Consider the following 20,415-nt stretch of genomic DNA (forward strand, 5'->3'; position numbering starts at 1 on the left):
ACCCAGCAGATGCTTAATAACTGTTGACCAATGGCCCTACTGTCCTCTCTGGGGAGGGGAGCTGAGAAACACACATACACGAGCAGCTACAAAACTGGATGGGAAGGATGCACAGAGCCAGTAGAGTGAAGAGGAGGAGGAATGGAAAGGTTGGGCTGAAGAAGAGGGAGTGGTAGAGCTATGATGTATGGGACTGAAGTGTGGGGGGTGGGGAGGTCCTTCCTTCCTTCCTTCCTTCCTTCCTTCCTTCCTTCCTTCCTTCGGTCACATTCATCCATGCATCATTCATTCGCTGATCTGAGCTGGCGCTTGTGCTGAGCACTGTGTAATACATCATCTTGGCCCTTAAGGTGCATCCAGTATGGGTGGATGTATCGACCTGGGAATAATTTAGGGCGCACATTTGTTAAAAATGCGCACCTCAGGGGCGCCTGGCTGGCTCAGGTGGTGGAGCTGCGACTCTTGATCTCAGGGCCGTGAGGTCAAGCCCTAGGTTGGGTGTGGAGCCTATTTAAAAAAATAAAATACGGGCGCTTGGGTGGCTCAGTCGTTATCCGCTCAGGTCACGATCTCAGGATTCAGGAGATTGAGCCCTGCCTCTGGTTCTTCACGCTGACGGCCCAGAACCTGCTTGGGATCCTCTCTCCCCCTCTCTCTGCCCCTCCCCCGCCCGCGCCCTCTTTCTGTCTCAAAATAAACATTTAAAAATAAATAAAATAAAACTAATTATTTTAAAAAAGGGGAGCACACTTTGGATCCCCTGCTGGATCTATATTAAGCAGAACGTGGGACTAATGCACTCTACTGCACATGACGTCGAGAATTTTTGGATAGTGTGAACTTTTGGACAGGCTAAGGGGCTCTGGAACTCCGGAGACCTCCGCCTGGGAGGCCCTGGATAGCTCCTGGAGGAGCGACACCTGAAAATTAAATACATCAGGGACAAGGGAGAGGAAAATAAGGCCCATTCTGTCCTTGGCGAAGCGGCGACGGGGCGGAGCCAACCCAGGCCCCGCCCACCGCCCGGCTCGACCAGTTGCGGTCGCCTTCCAAGGTGTCTTGGCCTGCGGGGCACTCGTAGTCCCCCGCTCTTCCCAGGTGACGCACATTTGAGCCGCCGTCGCTCGGCGGCGCGGGTTCGAGTCCCGGTCTCGGCGGCCATGGCGGACGCGGAGCCGGAGGCCGAGGACGGCAGCGAGGATGGGGGCGGCGGCGGGGGCGGCCGGGCTCCCCCCGGCCCCGGCGGCAGCGCCTCGCGCGTGGCCCCGCTGGACCCCGAGCAGCTGCGGCGGGTCCTGGAGCAGGTGACGAAGGCGCAGCCGCCGGCCGAGCGGCCGCCGCCGCCGCCCTTCGTCCCGCAGGACGCGGCGCGACGGCTGCGGGACGCGGCGCAGCAGGCCGCCTTGCGGCGGGGCCCCGGCGCCCAGCCCCCGCGCCCGCCGCGCCTGCTGCCGCCCCAGGTGAGGCGCCGGGAGGGACGTGGGGGAAACCGAGGCCCGGAGCGGGGCCGGGCAGCGGCGCGGCAGGAGAGGCGGCGTCCGCCCGCCCGAGAGCTCCGGGCGGCCCACACTGAGCGGTCACCGCGCCAGCGTCTGCAGCTCCTCCGACGCGCCTGCTGGGCCGCCGTCCCGCTTCCGAGCGCTGCCCGCGGCCTCCGTGCCGCCCGGCCCCTCGCGCGGGCCTGCGTCCGTTCACTCGGCGTCCGTCGAGCGCCCGCTGGGTTCCAGGCGCTGGCCTCGGCGCAAGCGCGGCCTCGCACACCCTCCGTGGAGGGCGAGAGGCAGACTCGGGGAGGGACGCGGCGGGGGCGGGGGACGCTGCTTTAGAGCGAGGAGCCCTCAGGCCTGACGCCGGAGCCGAGGCGTGGACGGATGGAAAGGGAACCAGTGGGGAGGGCGGCGACTGCCAACTCGGGGGCTTGGGGCAGAACTAAGCACACAGCAGAGCGGTCTGAGGCGGGACTTGGCACCCTGGGGGGTCGTGCCCGGATTTGTAGCCGGTGCCCGGCACGGCGCCTGCCGCGCGCTGAACGAGGGAGACACGTGAGAGCACTCCGCATGCGACACCCCGTCATGTGTCCGCGTTACTACCTCCTGGGGCCCGCAGCTCTTGGTTACTAGGGGAGTGGAGACAGGAGCCTGCTCTTCCAAGCCCAGGGGGTCAGGGGGAGCTCCTGCAGCCAGAGGTCCTTCCTGTCGTCTGTAAAGCCACATCCCCTCTCAGAACTGGGGTTGCACGTGACACTAGCGCTTCTCGGCCCAAAGTTGCCAGAGAGATGCCGCTTCCACTAGGAGACACAGAGAGAGGATAGAATCAACAGCCTTCGTTGTTTTTTGTTTGTTTTGGTTTTTTAACCGAGTGATTTTGGCCGCCGGGAGTTGTACCGGGTTGGGGGTCAGGACTGGAGAGGTGTCTCGCCAAAGTTTGAGAAGACAGCTATGAATCTGCCCAGACTCCTTCCTAGAGGTGTGACCTTGAGTAACCCAACCTCTTTGGGCTTTGGTTCCCTTATTGACATTGGATGAGCTTTCTAGCTCTGACTCCCACATAGGCGGAGTCAGAAGGGCCACCGTGGCTGCTGTCAGAAGGGCGACGGTGGCTGCTGTTTGGGTGGCTCAGTCTGTTAAGTGTCCTACTTCCGCTCAGGTCATGATCTCCCGGTCGTTGAGTTCGACAGCCTGGAGCCTGCTTCAGATTCTGTGTCTCCCTCTCTCTCTGCCTGCTCCTCCCCCCAAATAAATAAACATTAAAAAAAGAGAGAGATGGGTGATGGTGGCCGCTGTGTGCAGAGCGTCTACTCCATGCCTGGCACCACAGGGGGCTTACTTCCGGGCAAGCGCACAGAAGTGTTCGTATCAGCACTTTACAGATAAGGAACAAGCTCCGAGAAGCGGGGTGACTTTGCCCAGGGTTCTCCCACTCCAGCACCTGTTGAAGGTGACCCCAGCTCTTTGGGTTTGGTGTGGGAGCTTGAAGAGTCCAAAAGTGACATTGCCCGTCAAATGCAAGCGACCTTAATCAGCATTAAGCAGCACGACCGTATTCTGTGGGCTGATCTAATTGGAATGACATAAATTCTGCCTGCACTCACAATAATGTAAGTTTGCTGTCGAGTCAGCCCCAGCTGTGCCACGGGGGCCACCGAGGCAAACCACGTGTGTTCCTTGCACCCGAGGAGGTTATGATCTAACCAATGAGGTAAAACGTGACTCAGGTAACTTCTCATCGAGGTCGGAAAACTAGAGATAAAGGACTGATGCACTTAGAGAAAAGGAGAACTGATTTTGGGCTGAGGGGATCAGAAATGACTTAGTTGAAGAGATGGAAGTGTGGGTCCCAGTTGAAAATATGGAAGGCGACAGGCAGTGTTGGGGGGAGGGTGGAGTGTGCATTTAGAGGACCCCGGTCTCGTGGTTCTCTGCGGGGAGGGTGGTGTGGATCAGAAGGCACAGACCCAATGGACGCACTCCCGTGGGTCGGATTTGGGCTCGCATCCCTCCCATGCTCCCCGTTCCTGCACCACAGAAACATTCCCAATTTCTTCCAGTATGCTGTGCCATTTTTCGTGCGTCTGTGCATTCACTCATTTTTTCCTTGCACGTCAGACTACCTGTCCACCTGGCCAAAAATTCGGCCTTCTCGGGTCTCTTCTGGGAAGCCAGACCCTCCCCCACCCACCCACCAGGCTGTTCCTGCCTCCTGCCTCCTGCCTCTCTTATCGCACCTGCTGCCCCGTGGTGTCATTGTTTCCTGTCTGCATTCCTTAGGGAACCTAGTCTGCCTTCCAGATCGGCAGTGGAGCTTTTCAGAGTACAGATTGCGGGGTGGGAGGTCCTGACTCGGCAGGTCTGCAGGTGACTGAGGCACGGCTGGGGAAACTGCCCTCTTCCTCAGTGAGGCTAGGACTTGGCTGATGTTTTTGTTGTTTTTTTTTTTTAACTGAAGTATAGTTGACATACAGGATTATATTAGCTTCAGGTGTACAAGGTAGCGATTCCACAAGCCTGGGCGTTATTCAGTGTTTACCACAGTAAGTGCAGCCACCGTCTGGCACCGTACAGTGTGATTACAACGTTATCGACTACACTTCCTATGCTGTGCTCTTCACCTCCATGACTTACTTATTTCATAACTGGAAGTTTATACCTCTTAATCCCCTTCACCTATGTCACCCACCCCCTCACCCACACTGGCCTGCTTCTGTGTAGGCATTGGCACACGGAGATACCTTGTAAATTGTAAAAGTTTGCCGAGTGAAATAAACATATACCAAAGTATCGAGCATGATACCCACCTGGTAAACTCGTGGGGAGCCGATTTAAAAATTAGACCAGTTTTGCCACTGAAGTATTCCTAAAACAGTAGGATTTGGGGTGTGTGTGTGTGTGTGTGTGTGTGTGTGTGTGTGTTTAACGGCATTATCTGGTCATATCCTAAGAGCTTAGACATTCTAAGTGGTAGTAAGTGAAACAACTGTGATTATTAAAAGATAGTTGTCATTTGATTCACAGGTGGCCCAGGACTGGCCCTCAGGGGCCTCAGGGCACCAGCTGCGTACCCTTCCTCACCCAGGATATCGGATTGTGTCTGCTGTTTGTGGTACATGTGGAACACACACACAGACAGATGTACTCCCGCGTGGTTTCAGTGGGAGTTTTCATTCTGCTTCTTGTGACACTTGTATTGACCCCCCACTTGGTGTGGGGTCGAGTCCAAAGAGGGCCTGTCGGTGGCCCCAAATCAGTGGTTCTCGGCTGGGGACACTTGGCAGTGTCTGGAGACATTTTTGTCCCAAGAGAGGGCGTGCTACCAGCATCTAGTAGGTGGAGGCAGGGACACTGCTCAACATCCTGCAGTCACAGGATGGCCACCACAATAAAGAATTAATGGTCTGAAATGTCACTTGTGCCCAGGTTGGGAAAATCTGCTCTGGATGATGAGGTTCATCTTTCTTAACTCTCTGGAGAAGGATACTGATTCATTCTTTCTTTCTTTCTTTCTTTCTTTCTTTCTTTCTTTTTCTTTCTTTCTTAATTTTTTAAAATTTTAACTTATTTTTTAGAGAGAGCACGAGTGGGGCAGGGGCAGAGAGAGAGGGAGACACAGAATCCGAAGCAGGCTCCAGGCTCTGAGCTGTCAGCACAGAGTCCGACGCGGGGTTCGAACCCACAATCCATGAGATCATGACTAAGCCGCCCAGGCTCCCTGATGCTGATCGTTTTTGCAGTGTGAGGCCATGAGCCTTGTGTCTTGCCGCCTCTCCCCTGAGCCCATGACAGGTGTATACCTAACATTGTGTCTGGCATATAGTAACTGCTCAGTAATTATCTGTGGAATATTGTTGAGGGCAGCCCTCCCCTTCGGTGGGTGGTTTGCTCTTGCAGACCGTGCTGCCTTGACCCTCCCAAGACCTACATCTTTGTACCTATGCCAGTGTTTCTTATGGAACCCAAGAAGCAGAATTGCCACATCGGGAAGTACGTGCACTGAACGCTTTCTTAGATGTTAAAAAGTTGTTGAAGATAGCATCCTGCTCCCAGGTATGTGCCCTGGAGAAACTCACACACGTGAACACAGACACCCGCGAAGGTTCCACGCAGACAACAAGAGCGCAAGGTTAGGGACACTTGCCCGTCAACGGGCGAGTGTTCTCAGACTGCGGAGGAAATGAGAGCTACACACCGCGGTGTGGATGAATTTCACAAGCCGGACAGGAAGTAAGACACCTGAAAACGCTGCACCAGCTTGCAGCAGGTCATGTACGCTTACATGAAGTTTAAAAACACGCCCAAACCGAAGTGCATATTTTGGGGGGTAGCTCTGTAGATAATATAAAAATGCGTGTGAATGACAAATAGCACTCAGGAAGGCACGCAGGCTGGGAGAACAGCACAGAGCTTCACCTCAAAGGGAAGTGCTGCATGTTTTAAGGCAGGTGGTGGGAACCTGTGTTACATTGCTCCTTATGGCTTCTTTGTTTCTAGGATTTCATGAAAAATGGAAAAAGAAAAAAAAAGAGCGTATGTATTGAACTGAATCCAGGTTAGAGTACTAAGCATTCCAAGTAAATACAAATCTACTGTAAAGAAGGATATTTCTTATTAGTTCATGAAATCAATTTAGTAGATTGTGACTACCTTTATTTATTTATTTATTTATTTATTAAATGTTTATTTTTGAGAGAGAGAGAGCCCATGAGCAAGCAGAGGAGGGTCAGAGAGAGAGGGAAACACAGAATCTGAACAGACTCCAGGCTCTGAGCTGTCAGCACCGACCCCCATGCAGGGCTCAAACCCATGAACTGCGAGATCATGACCTGAGCTGAAGTAAGATGCCCAACAGACTGAGCCACCCAGGCACCCCTGTGTTTATTTTTTAAATGTTTTATTTTTTTTGGGGGGTAGACAAAGTATCCAAAGCAGGCTCTGTGCTGTCAGCACAGGGCCCGATAGAGGGCTCAAACTCATGAACCAGGAGGTCATGATCTGAGCCAAAGTCAGACACTTAACTGAGCCACCCAGGCGCCCCTTGACTAGTATTTTTTTAAAAAAACAACGTAGGATAGATCCTATCAGAAGGCATTTGTATAGAAATGGTAAGTGGTTTCATGAACTTTTAATTTGTTTATGCAAATGTTTCGACATGCACATATGGATGTGAGGTCAAGTGTATCACTAGAAACAGTACAGGTACGTTAAATAGACTCACATACAAGATGGATTTTATAATTTAGAAACACGTGTGATAATACAGTTAAGATGAGAGCAAAATTGTAGAACCGTTGATAAGCCTAACGCTTTTCTCTTTCTGTCTTTAAGCAACTGGAAGCCATTTGTGTCAAGGTAATATCTGGAGAAATGACAGACCGGGAAAGGCCGACGCCCCCGCTGGCCACCCTCCAGCCCAGGACAGCCGGGCTGAGCCAGCCACCCAGGGGGGCGCCCGGCGTGCTGGGGCTCCGGGCACAGCCGCGCTTCCCAAGTAACTACCCTCCGATTCGGGTGTTTGTACAGAGGCCACTGCCCGCCCTGCAGCTGGTGGTTCCGCAAGGACCGGGCGCCACGCCGGCCCCTCTGTCAGCTTCTGACCCACCGGCGGTGACATCTGTTTCATCCGGTTCAGCGAATTTCTTTATTTCCAGCTTGCACACAAAACACACAGAGAAGCTAAAAAAATCTTTAAAAGTGAAGACGCGTTCTGGACGGATATCTCGACCGCCCAAGTATAAAGCCAAAGATTATAAGTTCATCAAGACGGAGGACCTGGCTGACGGTCGCTTGTCAGATTCTGACGATTACTCAGAGCTGAGTGTGGAAGATGACGACGACCAGAGGGGAAAGCGGGCGCTGTTTGACCTGTCGAGCTGTTCCCTGAGGCCCAAGACTTTCAAGTGTCAGACGTGTGAGAAGTCCTACATAGGAAAAGGGGGCCTGGCCCGGCATCTTAAACTCAATCCAGGCCACGGCCACCCAGAACCGGAGGTGTCTCTGTCTGAGAAGGCCAACGGGAGCACGATCCGAGGCTGTGCCGAGGGCAGGACGGCTAGCCTACCGTCCCCGGGGCTGCCCACGTCAGCTCTTCTGGATGAGGAAGGGGCCCAGTCACCACCGTGTGGCCTGCAGGTAATGTTTCTACTGGTGACCGTGTCCTTCTTCCTGCCCATCCCGAAGTGGGGCTTTATGGTATCTGATGGGGGTTCAGGTGAAGGCTCAAGTAGGTCCAAGGTCACGGCAGGGGCTCTGAGACACCCCCCCCCCCCCCCGCCCCCGGTCTGTACCGCCGCCCGACCAGCAAGGCGCCGTGCACCCTCTGTGTGGGGTACTCGCCAGCCTCACTGGGCGTGTTCGATGGGAACATAGCCGCGAATTCTCTAGCTCTGGTCAGCAACGCGAGCCGCAGAGCACTCCGGTCTTGCTGCTGAAGTCACAGCGGGCCCCGAGAAAGGTCTCAGTTGGGAGCGATGGTCCCCGGGGCGCTTCCTGGAGCGTCAGCAGCGACATGCCATCTTCGCGTCTTGCCCCTTTGGAAACTCACAAGCAGACAAGGCAGGTCGAAGCCACTCTGACTTTGCACCACCACGCCACAGTTGAGGGACAGCAGTTTCAGGTTCCTAAACGTGTCGTGTGCCCTCATGTGCCGCATACGAGCGGTCAGGTATTTACGAAATGCGGACGGATCACTTGAACGAACGGCAGACCTCTATGGTCACCCTCACCTGCTTCGCTTGAACCTCCCTGCTTCCTTCTCCTTTGACTTGTGTTGGCTTTTATTTGTGTCTGTGCTTCTGGCTAGACAATTGTATTTGCAGTTCCTGGAATGTTAGACAAACCAGCACTGGAACTGACTTGGCTGTCGCTGGGAGTTGGTGATTTTAGTGACTCGGAAGACGTTGTCATCGAGAGCCTGTCTGCTCCGGCCACCTCATTCCCTGCAGCGGGACGGGTGTTCCTGAAGGAGGGGTGAGGCTGGTGGCCGCTTTGGCTTACAGATGGGTTCCTTGGGGCCTGAACAGATCTTGTCTGGGCCCGGCTTATCTGTACTGAGGTCTAGTGGCAGAACCACGGAACAGCCCCGTGTGAGGATTCAAAAGTACTCTGTCCCCTGTAGCGTTAGCCTGAGTACTAGTAACACGGACACTAACAATATACTGTTGATTGCACACCTCCTTTGGGCGGGAGTGTTGTAAGTCTTCTCCATCCCGTGAGAGCCCCGAAAGTCAGGTGCAAGACACGTGCATGGGGCTCAGAGGATGGTGGGCATCCCGTCGGGGCACACCTAGGACTCTGCCAGGTGGGAACGAGACTGAGGTTGAGGTCTTCTGACTTCAAAGCCCACACTCTAGGCTGCCTTGTTGGGGAAGGTTCTGCACCCCTCATGGCTGGTAAAACCCCAACTTTTGAGAAACCTCTCTACCTTTTTTTTTTTTCTTTTTAATATTTATTTATTTTTGAGAGAAAGAGAGAGAAAGTGTGAGTAGGGAGGGGGAGAGAGAGAGGGAGAGTCGCAAGCAGGCTCCTCACTGTCAGTGCAGATACTGACTCGGGGCTCAAACTCACGAACTGAGATCATGACTTGAGCGATATCAGACGCTCAACCGACTGAGCCGCCTGGGTGCCCCTCTCTCTACTTTCTTAAGTTGAAATGGGACCACGGTGATTTATAGTTCATCATCCAAACCAGGACATTCTGAGAGTGAAAGGGGCACTATTCACAATTCCAAGGGACAACAGGTGTGTGCGGAAGTGTCTCGGGTTGACCAGGCTAACCGGCACGTCCTGCTTCCTTCAGTGATGAAATGCGACCCCACGGCAGAAGCAGCGTGTGGATACCAGAGTCCCAGAGTGCAGGCCTGGCCTCGGGCATGGCGGCTGTCCAGACTGCGTGGGAGGGGTGCCTCCGGCTGCTGCGGTGGGGAGGGACAACGCAGGCCTGTGTCTCTCCTGTCCTTTCCCGTGAGCAGACTCACGGCACCTAGGGCCACAGACAGACCTGACGTTGCTCCTGCAGCTCCACTAGTGAAGATGTAGAGGGAAAATTCCGTAAGAGTTCAGGGGACTGACTTTGTGCCGGCTGCCACGTGAAGTGTGTTCCTTGAATCCATTTAAGCTTCCAGCAGTCCTGGGAGATGCAGGTGCATTGTTCCTGTTTTCAGAGGGGGAGTTGGCACCGAGTGAGGAAGTAGCTGGCATCAGATCCAAGAGTCTGTCCAAAAGCCGTGCAAATCCACAAGACAGAGAGTAGACTAGCAGCTCCCAGAGCCTGGGGGCAGGGAAGAATGAATGATGCTGACGGGTGCAGGGGGGAGTATGAACATGTTTTGGGATTAGATGGTGGTGATGGTGACACACCCTTGTCAGTGCATGAAAATCTGAACTATAGATGTTCAAAGTATGAATTTCATGGCATTTGAAATATACCTGATAAAAAATAATAAAATTTTTAAAAATCACGCGTAAGGTATGAATGACCGAACTTCAGGTTCAGTTTTAAGATGACGGTGGTGTCAGAGAAGTCTCCTGTTTCATCTTGGGCAACATCCAGGGTTATGGCTGGCCAACCCAGACTTACCGGCTGGCTAATACCGGATGTCTCAACAAGGAACTCTGTTGGGAAAGTTTAAGGTGCGTCGATTATAGTTAATGTGTCTTAACAATGCAGAGAAGAAATAATTTCTCAAGTTCTTTGCTTTTGACGTGACACTGTTTGGCTCTAGGATTGTCACTATGGCGTATAAAGTATGATTCTTTCATTTTTGTTTTGGGCACGTAACGCTCTCTAGAATAGCCAGTCTGTAGAAGTTGAAGACGCCTTGGTGTCTGAACCAGAAGATGGAAATTATTCGGCCTTCGTGGGATCAGAGAGACACCCAGGCCCTAGACGAATCGAGTTCGCAGCAGCCCCTGCAGAGGCCAGCGAGGCCGTCCTTGGGCGAGGCAGAGCCGCTCACCCGCGTGGGCGCTCCGGTGCCTGTGTGGCAGGTGCACAGAGCGCCTCGGCGGCCAGAGCCCGGCTCAAGGAGGTGCGTGGCTCTTAGACCCTGTTCTTGAAACCCGTGTCTTTGGCATGGCGTGTGGCAATCCGCTGGTAGGTTTCTGAGTCAAAAGTAAAACACCCAGAGCAACGAAATAGTTCGCCTGGAACGTAGTTGGACGAAGTGTGTAATAACTTCAGGAACAGTGTTACCTGAAATAATTCTAGGTTTACCGGTTTGGAATAACAAGAGGGCTTTCGGGCTGCCTGCCGTTACACGTTTGGGAATGATTGTAAGCTAGGTTTTCATATAAGCAGTTTAGGAAACAGGCAGTTTCTATTTTTCTGTACAAAATTTTAAGGTACAAAATCATGTTTCAGGTTTTGAACCCTGGAATCTCCATTCCAGTCCCTTGAAAGTAAGCTTAGTGAATTTAAGGGGACTGATTTAGAAAAGTGGGACCCTAAATTCATCCCGATTGTCTTTGGCTCGGCAGTATTTATTTGCCTGGTAACGGCGAGCTGCGTGTCTTAAAGAAGTGAACAGGAGCAAAGAGAGTTTGAAGTAGTGAGTGAGCGAGACAGCTGCTCTCAGAGTGGCCACCAGGGAACCAGGGCCTCCAGAGTCACACACAAGGGGACGAGAGGTTCTCGGTGAGGAAGCTTTCCTAGAAAGCGTCATGAGCTTACATATTCTAGCTGGAAGTTTAAACCCGGTGACTTCACTTTCCTCTCATTGGGCTTGTCGATTAATCCTGGATGACAGATTTTAGGAGCGGGAGGGAAGGTGGTCCTCGACTAGATTCAGTCATTAACACTTGAAATACCGCCATCTATTGAGCACTTTGTGCGTGGCAGCTCGGCCACGCTCTCCGCCCTGCCCCCAAGCTAAGTTCCAGGTTTACTTCATTTCATTGGTTCCATAATCATTATCTCCACTTAATAGACGACAAACCTGAATGGTTCGTGAGCTCCCTGTGCCTCTTAGACTTCCTGTCTCTGAGACTGGTGTCTTCCCGGCCCACGTCATTGCTGCCCTGGGTGACCTCGCCCTGGGTGACCTCCTCCGTCTGGTTTCTCAGGCCATCCTCCCTCGAGGACACCCACGTACTTCCTGTACCTGCTAATTCACTTGGCTCCTGAGCCTCAGCGCTCCCACGGGGCGGCCCGGCCTGTACCTCCCCCGCCCTCCCCTTCCAAGGGGAGCCCCCAAGCTCGCTTCCTGTCTAACTTGCCCGGGGGTCTGCCCTGCGCCCAACTGGGAACTCACATTCTTGCTCATTCTTGCTCCTCCCCTAGTCCTGAGGACTGTGCCCTCCCTGCATCCCTCTCCCCACACCCCCCACCCCTGCATTCACCTCGGGGCCTCCTCTTCTTTGGCCTGTCCTTTGGCGGTGGTCTCCCAACCGCAGGCTGCCCCACACTTGTTTGCATTTTCATCTCGGGCACTAGTTAGTGCCCCTGGAGAGCAGGGAACACCGTTCCTTCTCCAGGACCTGGTACCCCCTCTATGCTCAGCCGTCCCAGGGGAGTCAAACTTTGATTCCAGAATTGGTCACAGACTTTGTTAACAGATCGAGTGAGGTCGTTAACAAACAGAATGTTAGAGAGTCGCTTAATCACTGCGATTTGGGGGAACTTTAGGTCTTTTATATTCTTCGGCGCCAACTTTTTGGCTGCTGGGGATTATTTTGGGGCTTTTGAAGCTGTTAAATGCTTTCTTCTGGCAGTTTCTCCAGCAGTGTGACCGAGAGGCTCTCGTGGACCTGGTGCTGCCTCAGCTGGCTCAGGTGGTGACCGTGTACGAGTTTCTTCTGATGAAGGTGAGTCTCCTGAGCGTGTCTAGAGGACGCACGGCCGATTTGAAGTTATTTCGAAAGACATCCTTCGCATTTGTTTTAGAACGAGCTGGGCCGTTTGGAATCGTGTCCCTCCTCCAGGACAGAGCTGAGGGGAGCCTGCTGGCCCCACCGGTGCCTACTCGGCCAGGTCTCCCAGAGGCTGCTCGAGGACCCCCTTGCCTGTTTTAACCTCATGTGGGAGGCAAGAAAGTGGTGGCAGCAAAGCAGGGCCGGCCCCCGGCGCCCGTCACCTTCCTCTCGGGCACCTCCTCCCTGGTGAGCCCGCTCTGACTCGGAGAGGTGCCGGCACGGCTCCCGGGAGGAGTGAAGGCCTGGGCCCCTCCTGCCTGCCGGCCCGTCCCCGGGACCTTTCCGTCTCCCCTTCCTGCCCCCCCCGCGACCCCTTCTTCGGGGCTTCGGCCCACAGTCCCCCTGCGGCTGTCACCCTGGAGGTGGTCTGCTCTGTGGCCCCGTCCGGGGCCAGGCACGTGTGGGCTGTCATTGGCGAGTGGAGGAGATGACGGGCCGCGGACGGCCTGACAAGCTCGTATCCTTCCCGCCTCCAAGCCCCTGTGTTTGTCATTTCGTTGCCTCTGGTTAAAACATTTCTTGTCACCTTTATCTTCACAAAGGTTGAGACAGGTCATCTAGCAAAACCTTTGTTCCCAGCTGTGTATAAGGAATTTGAAGAGTTGCATAAAAGGGTTAAGAAAATGTGCCAAGATTACCTCAGTGGTTCTGGTCTGTGTTCCCAGGAGCCTCTGGAAATAAGCAACGACAAGGTAACGGTCTCACCTGGGAAGAAAGTTTTGCTTTTAGATTTGCTAAAAGAAGGATATCCGTGTAAAGAGGAGAATGTTGTTATTTTTACTTATTTATTTTTTTAAAGTAATCTCTATGCCCAATGTGGGGCTGGAACTCATGACCCCGAGATCGGGAGTCGCTCGCTCCACTGACTGAGCCAGACAGGCACCCCTGAGGAGGCTGTTTTCAGTAGTGACATCTTCATAGCCAACTGCTTTTCAGCTTTTTTTCCCACCAAGTGACTGTTTTATTTTAGTTTATTTATTTTGAGAGAGAGAGCGCACGTGTGGGAGGGGCAGAGAGAGAGAGAGAGAGAGAGAGAGAGAATCCCAAGCCAAATGCGGGGCTCGAACTCATGAACCATGACATCATGACCTGAGCTGAAATCAAGAGTCGGAAGCTTAACCAACTGAGGCTGCTGGGCGCCCGACATTTTTAAAAATTTTTTTTTAATGTTTATTTATTTTTTGAGAGAGACAGAGTGTGAGTAGGGGAGGAACAGAGAGAGAGGGAGACACAGAATCTGAAGCAGGCTCCAGGCTCTAGGCTCTGAGCTGTCAGTACAAGCCGACACAGAGCTCGAACTCATAAACAGTGAGATCATGACCTGAGCTGAAGTGGGCCACTTAACCGACTGAACCACTCAGGCACCCCCCCTCCCCCAACATTTTGTTAATATAAAAGCAAACGGTGCTTGTTTCAGAAAACTCAGGAATGCGGACGGGCTGACTGAACCTTGAAAGGTCCAGAACACTCTCACTCAGTGGTGACTGCAGTGCTTACTGAGGGCTGGGGGACGGTGACCATAGATCCTGTCCGTGGCTGTTTAGACACAGTTCTCATTCCCCTGTCATTGTCTCCATCAAGTTGCCTCTGGCTGTACTGGGTCCTGGGCAGAAATCTGGTTTGAACTGATGTGGTTTTACTTGTTTTGGATAAAACCCTTTGCTGGGCTTAGCGTGCCCCACGTGGCCACATCATTCAGGGGTCCGTGCTGGCCGGGCCCCCAGGTCTCAGGCCCACCTTGAAATGGAGCACTGAGTGATGCCATGCTTTTAAGTAATGCTTGTTTATTTAAAAACATACTTGTACAATGGTAGCTGGGGCACACTCGTGTCTCAGAGACTGTCTCTAAACTACTGAAAATACTTGTAGGTTTAGAGAAGGAAAATGTGGGGCAGAGGGGGCCGGAACCTGGTGGTGGGCAGTGAAGGTTAAATGGATCATTGTGTTGGGGTCAATCATGGGAGGGGTCTTTCTGGGTCAGGGCAGTCCTTACTGCTGGAGGGGGTAGTTTCGGTTCCCATCAGGGTACGCTTTGCCCTCAGGGTCTGCTGCCTGAGCCAGGGGACCCTGGAAAGGAGAGCCCCACTAGTGCGTCTGAGGGCAGGAAGGGGCAGCCACAGCCCTCTTTCACAACCACAAGGAACACTTGGGCCTGTTGCTTCAACTGCTCTCAAGATTTCATTGACCTGGTCATGGGTCTGCCCGCCTGTTCTTAGGGTTAGCGTCACGCAGACTAGGTTACTTCCGTAGCAAGAAGTCTTGATCCACACTCTGACAGAACGAGGGTTGTTTTGTTTTTGTTCTTTTTTTTTTTTGGGGGGGGGGGGGTTGGTCATTAGTTTTATACAAATGCAACATTTATTTATTAAAGCTTATGTATTTATTTTGAGAGAGAGAGAGTATGTGCTGGCAGAGGAGGGGCAGAGAGGGGGAGAGAGAGAATCGCAGGTGGGTTCCGTGCTGTCAGTGCAGAGCCCGACGTGAGGCTCGAACCCACCAACTGTGAGCTCGGGACCTGAGCCGAAATCAAGAGTCGGATGCATAACCGACTGAGCCATCCAGGTGCCCCAAGAGTCACGTGTTTTTTAAACTGTGAGCTCGGCAGGTGTGGGTGTCCTCCCGTCACAAGGCAGACTGGACACACACGGCTGCTGTGCACGCCTGTCAGGACCCACACTCGCAGGCAGTTCAGGCCGAGCCACAGCCTCCTAGGGGCACAGACCGTGGCTTAGCTTGCAAGGGGACACAGACAGGCTGGGAGGCACTGAACTCAAGGGGCTGTCTGTCTTCTGCTCAGACCTTGATCTGCTGCCCCTCCTTCCCTGCCTCCTCCCCTCCTGCTCCGTGGTCCCTTCCTGTGTTCACGTGTAAACAGTGACAGCTGTCGCTTCACAGATGCCCCCAGGGCAGCTGCAGCCCCCTCACAAGACCAGGAAGATTCCGGGAGCACAGAAGCCGGGGCCCAACATGACCCTCAGACTCCCAGACCCTCACCCTGTCCACTGCCTGCAAGAGGAGATATTGTTCTGGAATGGGTGGGATTGTTTTCTGCCGGTTCCAGTGGAAATCAAAAACAGGAGAACAGGAGGCGAGCAGTCACTCCGGTGTCCGATGCCGTCTGACTGCCGACAACACTGAGGACAGCGTAGTGAATTAAAAAAGAAAAACCCCTTTGGTGTCTGCTCTGCACCGTGCTAACACAGAACCTTCTGGTTCTGATAGGACCCGTTTTCTCCCCAGCTGTTCCACGGAACTTCTCACGTGTCTTTGTTTCTCCCGTCGTTCGGGCGGCCCCTCTCGGACGCGCCTCGGCCCTGCCGTTACTGCCGACGTGCTGCTGAGCGCAGCTCCTCTCTGTCGCCCTCCCTCCTCAGGTGGCCGAGTCTTTAGGAATCACAGAATTCCTGAGGAGGCGGGAAGCGCACACAGAGTGCGTCCCAGCGCAGCGCACCAGCGGGGACACGGGCCGGGACCCCCGGGCCGAGCTGGAGGAGGCCGGCCAGCAGAAGCGGGGAAACGAGGTGGGTGCCGTCGAAGCGGGTGCGGTGCCGAGTTTCGGCGCTTTGACTGCAGCCCACGGCGCTGTCCTCCGGGGAGGAGCGGTGCGAGCCTGCCCGCTCCCTCCTAGGCTTAGCTCCCCGGGTGTCCTCTTTGCAGACCGCGGACGGGGCGCCGGCCTGGGTGAAGAAGACCAGAAGAGACCCTCCGCCCCAGGACACCACTGACAGCGGAGCCCCAGCCGCCAACCAGGGTAAAGCGCCTCCCAGGCCTGCTTCTCACTCCCGGGTGCCCCTGTGGCCGGATTGAAGAGAACCTGGTTTCTCTCAAGTCTTATCCCCACCTCCCGGGGTCCTGTGGTTCTCTCTCGTTCCCTATAACTCTCGAGGTCTGTGAGGCTCTCTCGAATCCCTTATTGAAATGAAGAGCCCATGTCTGGGGCCTGGCTGTAAGTGCCGGCTGAGGTTTAACCCTGGAAACAAGCCCTCCTCTGGTTTTTATTCTGTTCGAACCAGAACCTCTCAACCAGACCCTGAGCCTACAGCACACTGAGAATGGTTCTGCTGCTTCCTAAAACTGCCCGATACCCTGCTTGACCCTCAAGTCTCCAATGGAAAGAGGCATTCTGCTCTTTAGAACTTACGACTGAATTCTGCTGCAGGGGAGGGCAGCTTTATTCAGGGAGAGCAGTGGAAACCCGGGCCCCTGTTGGCCACACGGCTCCCCTCACCTGACTAATCAGTATCGCCTCTGAACTTCATCCACACTTGGAAGCTGCCAGTCCCGAGTAGCAAGGAGAGTTTACGTGTCCACGAGTTCTGCCAGGAAGTTACTCTGGACCTGCTGGTCTTGGACAGCGAGCGCAGTGAGCAGGCCATGTCACGGCACGTGGACGCTTACCTGTTTTTCTTGAACTGTTTAGGTCCTGCCCTTCCAGCGAGCGGGAACGCCCCTCGCCGTCCAGAAGGAAGCCACATGGCGCCGGTGTCTGGTCGCGCAGGCCGGCAGCTGCAGGCATTTGCTGACCCCGAGGCCAAGAGCGGGTGTGGGGCTCCTGCTCTCTCGTGCGAGAACGTCAGTGGGCTGAGTGTGTGTCCTCAGTCAGGAGAGCCCGGGACGCAGACACAGGGGCGCGTGCCAGCCCTCCCTGGAGAGAATGCTCAGGAACGCTCCGCAGACTGGAACGGAACTGGGAACAGCCCGGGCAGCGGGGATCTGTGCAGGACCCTGATGTTCCCTGGAGGGGTGGCATCCCTGCCGCCTTCCGGGCCTGGAGACCTTGAGAGGCATGGCTCCCTCTGGAAAGGCCCACGGTCTGGCCCCAGCGACGTCCTGTTTCCAGAGGCTGCTGGCCCTCTGCTGGAGAGGGTTTTGTCTGTGGACGTGGGGCCAGCTGACTGCATCCCCAGGACCGTGCCCGAGCCGGGGCCTCAGCCGGCCCAGGCCGGGTCGCCGCCTACCGATGGCGGTCAGGGAAGCCACGCAGGGGGTGTGGACCACTTCCCCGCCGGGCCCGAGGCGCACGCTGACCAGAGAGAACTGGAGAGCATTGTTGCTGCTGGAGAAGCCGTGGCTTTTGAAATCACCAACGGGTGCCATGAATTTTTGTCTCAGGGACGGGAACAGATATTTATTCATACTTCCGACGGCTTGATCTTGTCCCATCCGGGTTCCGTGGTGTCCGGGGAGGAAGATGTTGTCATAGTGGCCGGTATGGAGGGGCCCGCCCTGCAGACGGCCCCCCCGGAAGGGGCCCCTCTAGAAACCACAGAGGCAGAGCCCTCACAGTGAAGCAGAGCCGGACCTCAGTCCTGGACGTGTGTGTGTTTTATCCAAAGAAGGTCTATGTGAAGTAATGTGTATTTTTCTACTGTGAATACAGAGACAAACGGACATCTTATTTATAAAGAATAACGTCTTTTTACTTGACCGTCTGTCTACCTTCTCCTGTATCTTGCTTGCCTTCATGCTGATGGCAGAGCGGTCCCCTGACGCAGCCAGCCTTAGAGACGACCCACAGCACCACGACACTGTTACTTGCCACCTTGCTCCCCCAGAACCATGTCCCTTTCTCTCCTGGGCGATGTGCTGCTTTCCCGCCACATCTGGGTTTATTAAAGATCTAAGTTCGCCATCCTGCCCCCACCCCCAGGAAGTAGGAAAGAAAATCGTTTCTGCTTGTACTTAATGCATGAGGGGCCCACTGCAGGGGGCAGCTGAGGTCAGAGCCCCAGTCCTCTGGGGTCTTGCTCACAAAGTCACCTGTTAAGGTCTCTTCTCTTTTGAATGTTTTCCTTGGCTTCGTTAGGCGGAGCGAAAAAGGAAGGTGATTTGCCCACCTTCAGACGGCACAGGTGTCCTCTCCCCCAGGGAGACTGTCAGGAGGGACCCCGAGCAGGCAGTGCCGGGGATCCGGGCTATCCCCCACCCCCGGGCCCTGCTGTGCAGGCGCGGGCCTCGTCCCCGGCCATCTTCCTGTCTTCTCGCTTGATTTCAGAGCCAGTTCGACAGAGCAGAAGGGCGGTGTCCCAGGACACAGCAGCCAGCAACGAGCAAGCCACGGTACGTCCCACGGCCTCGAGTGTTTCTCAGGAGCCCAGAGCGAGTCCCGTCCTGGGGCCCTGGAGTGAGGACCGAGCCTCCTGCCTGGGGATCGTTCAGAACCCTCGTCAGGCACCTAATGCAACAGACTGAGTCCAACCTGGCCCCGTGGTCCGTGGTCTGGACCCAGGCCCTTTAAATACAAATTTAGTTTCAATTTATAGGATATTACGGAACATCCCAGTGCATCTTACTTTCACCATTGTGGATGTGCTTCTATAAGTGGATAGTAAATTAGTAAATTTTACTAATGGAGTTAGTAATTTACATTAGGAAATTTAATGGAGTTAAACATCCTCATTCTGCTGAACAGAGCTGGAAACACAGGGGGCCCTGGCAGTATGCTCGTTAATTTTTTTTTAAGTTTATTTATTTTGAGAGAGAAAACCGGGCAGTGGGGGAGGGGGGAGGCAGAGAGAGAGAGGGAGACCGAGGATCTGAAGCAGGCTCTGTGCTGTCAGCAGCGAGCCCGATGCGGGGCTCGAACCCACGGACCTCGAGGTCATGACCTGAGCCTCCCAGGTCCCCCAGGATGCTCATTAATTTGACATTAATTTGACCTGCTGGTCGTGCTCCATTGAGGGGCCGACAGGCCTTTGCTCTGGGATACCTGTGCTGTACCCGCCAGGGCAGCGCTCACGAGGTCCCCGAGCGGGCAGATGTGTAAAACAGCTTCTACATCACAGCGCCACCTCAGCAGACATAACTTTATTACATAGAAAACAAATGGACATTTTCTTTTCTCGTAAAGAATTTTCTTCTGCATACACAGTACTTATAACTCGAGAGGCTCAGATTAGGGGCAGGAGTGAAGAGGTGTCAGATCACAGACTCAGGGACAGATACCACCCAAGCGACTCCCCCGGGGGGCTGGTGTGGACCCTCAGTGAGGACGTGTTTTCAGCACTTACCTCCTACAAGTTCCTGTTCAACTGTTGTCACTACTAAATGCAATGAAGGAAAGTCCTTTTTCTCTGTTCCCTGGACGGCACGAGGGCCCTACAGCCACCTCCCCCGCCCCCGCCCCCCACCCCAGTCAGGCTCTTCTGCCTCGGCCTCCCCAGGGGTCATGGGAGTGGGGGGAGTGGGGAGCGTTGAATCAGAAGAGGGGCCGAGGGCGAGCCGGACCTCGATGTCCTCTGAGGTCTACATTTCAAAGAAGAATGTCTATTTTCATCTGGGGAATAGTAAGCACGTAGCTTGAAATGCCAGAAGCTACCGGAAGGCCCGTGCCAAGCACTGCTGGCCCGGCCTCGGCCCTCTGCCCCTTCAGCCAAGACCAGCACCTTCTCCTTTCTGGTGATTCCCCTCCGTGTGTCTAAATTACATCTCTCCGCTTTCTTGATTTATTCGCGGTAGATGGTATCCTTGGGCTATTTCCTTGTGAGACACGGGACAGGGCTCACACGCCTCCCCACCTTCCCCCCCCCCACTAGCATCCGTATGTCACAAGTGTTCAGTCAGAATTTAATGCTTACGTTGAAGGATAGATGCCGCTCACTGCTGAGTCTGGTGGCGTGCTAGGATGACACGGACTTTGCCGGCAGCTTTCATTTTCCCTAGAGAGAACTGCCTTGGGTTTTTTCATGTGCTTAGTGGCTTTCTTTTTTTTTTTTTTTGCTATTTCTTATTTTTTACTTATTTATTTTTAAAAGTTTATTTAAGAGCCTGGAGCCTGTTTCCGATTCTGTGTCTCCCTCTCTCTCTGCCCCTCCCCCGTTCATGCTCTGTCTCTCTCTGTCCCAAAAATAAAAAAAATAAAAAAAAAAAAATAAAAAAAAAAAATAAAAGTTTATTTATTTTGAGAGAGCGAGTGGGGGAGGGGCAGAGAGAGAGGGAGACACAGAATCTGAAGGAGGCTCCAGGCTCCGAGGTGTCAGCACAGAGCCCGACGAGGGGGAGCCCGATGCAGGGC

General features: G+C 54.2%; 1 protein-coding gene across 2 annotated transcripts; it reads left to right on the forward strand.

The window, feature by feature from the left end:
* Nucleotides 1-1,074: 1,074 nt before the first annotated feature.
* ZNF839 (zinc finger protein 839) lies at nucleotides 1,075-17,823 on the forward strand. Of its 2 annotated transcripts, none has more exons than XM_060620775.3 (8): nucleotides 1,075-1,460; nucleotides 6,819-7,622; nucleotides 10,280-10,519; nucleotides 12,201-12,293; nucleotides 12,944-13,093; nucleotides 15,776-15,922; nucleotides 16,059-16,152; nucleotides 16,822-17,823. In XM_060620775.3, exons 1-8 carry the CDS (start codon nucleotides 1,161-1,163, stop codon nucleotides 17,688-17,690), a joined length of 2,697 nt encoding a protein of 898 aa, XP_060476758.3. In that variant the 5' UTR covers nucleotides 1,075-1,160; the 3' UTR covers nucleotides 17,691-17,823. The 2 variants fall into 2 exon arrangements, with proteins under 2 accessions (XP_060476758.3, XP_060476759.3); XM_060620776.3 differs by lacking the exon at nucleotides 1,075-1,460 and adding an exon at nucleotides 2,406-3,097.
* Nucleotides 17,824-20,415: the final 2,592 nt, after the last annotated feature.

The sequence above is a fragment of the Panthera onca genome, chromosome B3, assembly GCF_046562875.1.
Source record: "Panthera onca isolate mPanOnc1 chromosome B3, mPanOnc1 haplotype 2, whole genome shotgun sequence".
Lineage (NCBI taxonomy): Eukaryota > Metazoa > Chordata > Mammalia > Carnivora > Felidae > Panthera > Panthera onca.

Coding starts and splice junctions, on each gene's coding strand:
- ZNF839 (XM_060620775.3), top strand. CDS start 1,161: ATGGCGGACGCGGAGCCGGAGGCCGAGGACGGCAGCGAGGATGGGGGC. Junction 10,520..12,200: donor CCAGAGCCCGGCTCAAGGAG/GTGCGTGGCTCT, acceptor TTCTTCTGGCAG/TTTCTCCAGCAGTGTGACCG. Junction 12,294..12,943: donor ACGAGTTTCTTCTGATGAAG/GTGAGTCTCCTG, acceptor ATCTTCACAAAG/GTTGAGACAGGTCATCTAGC.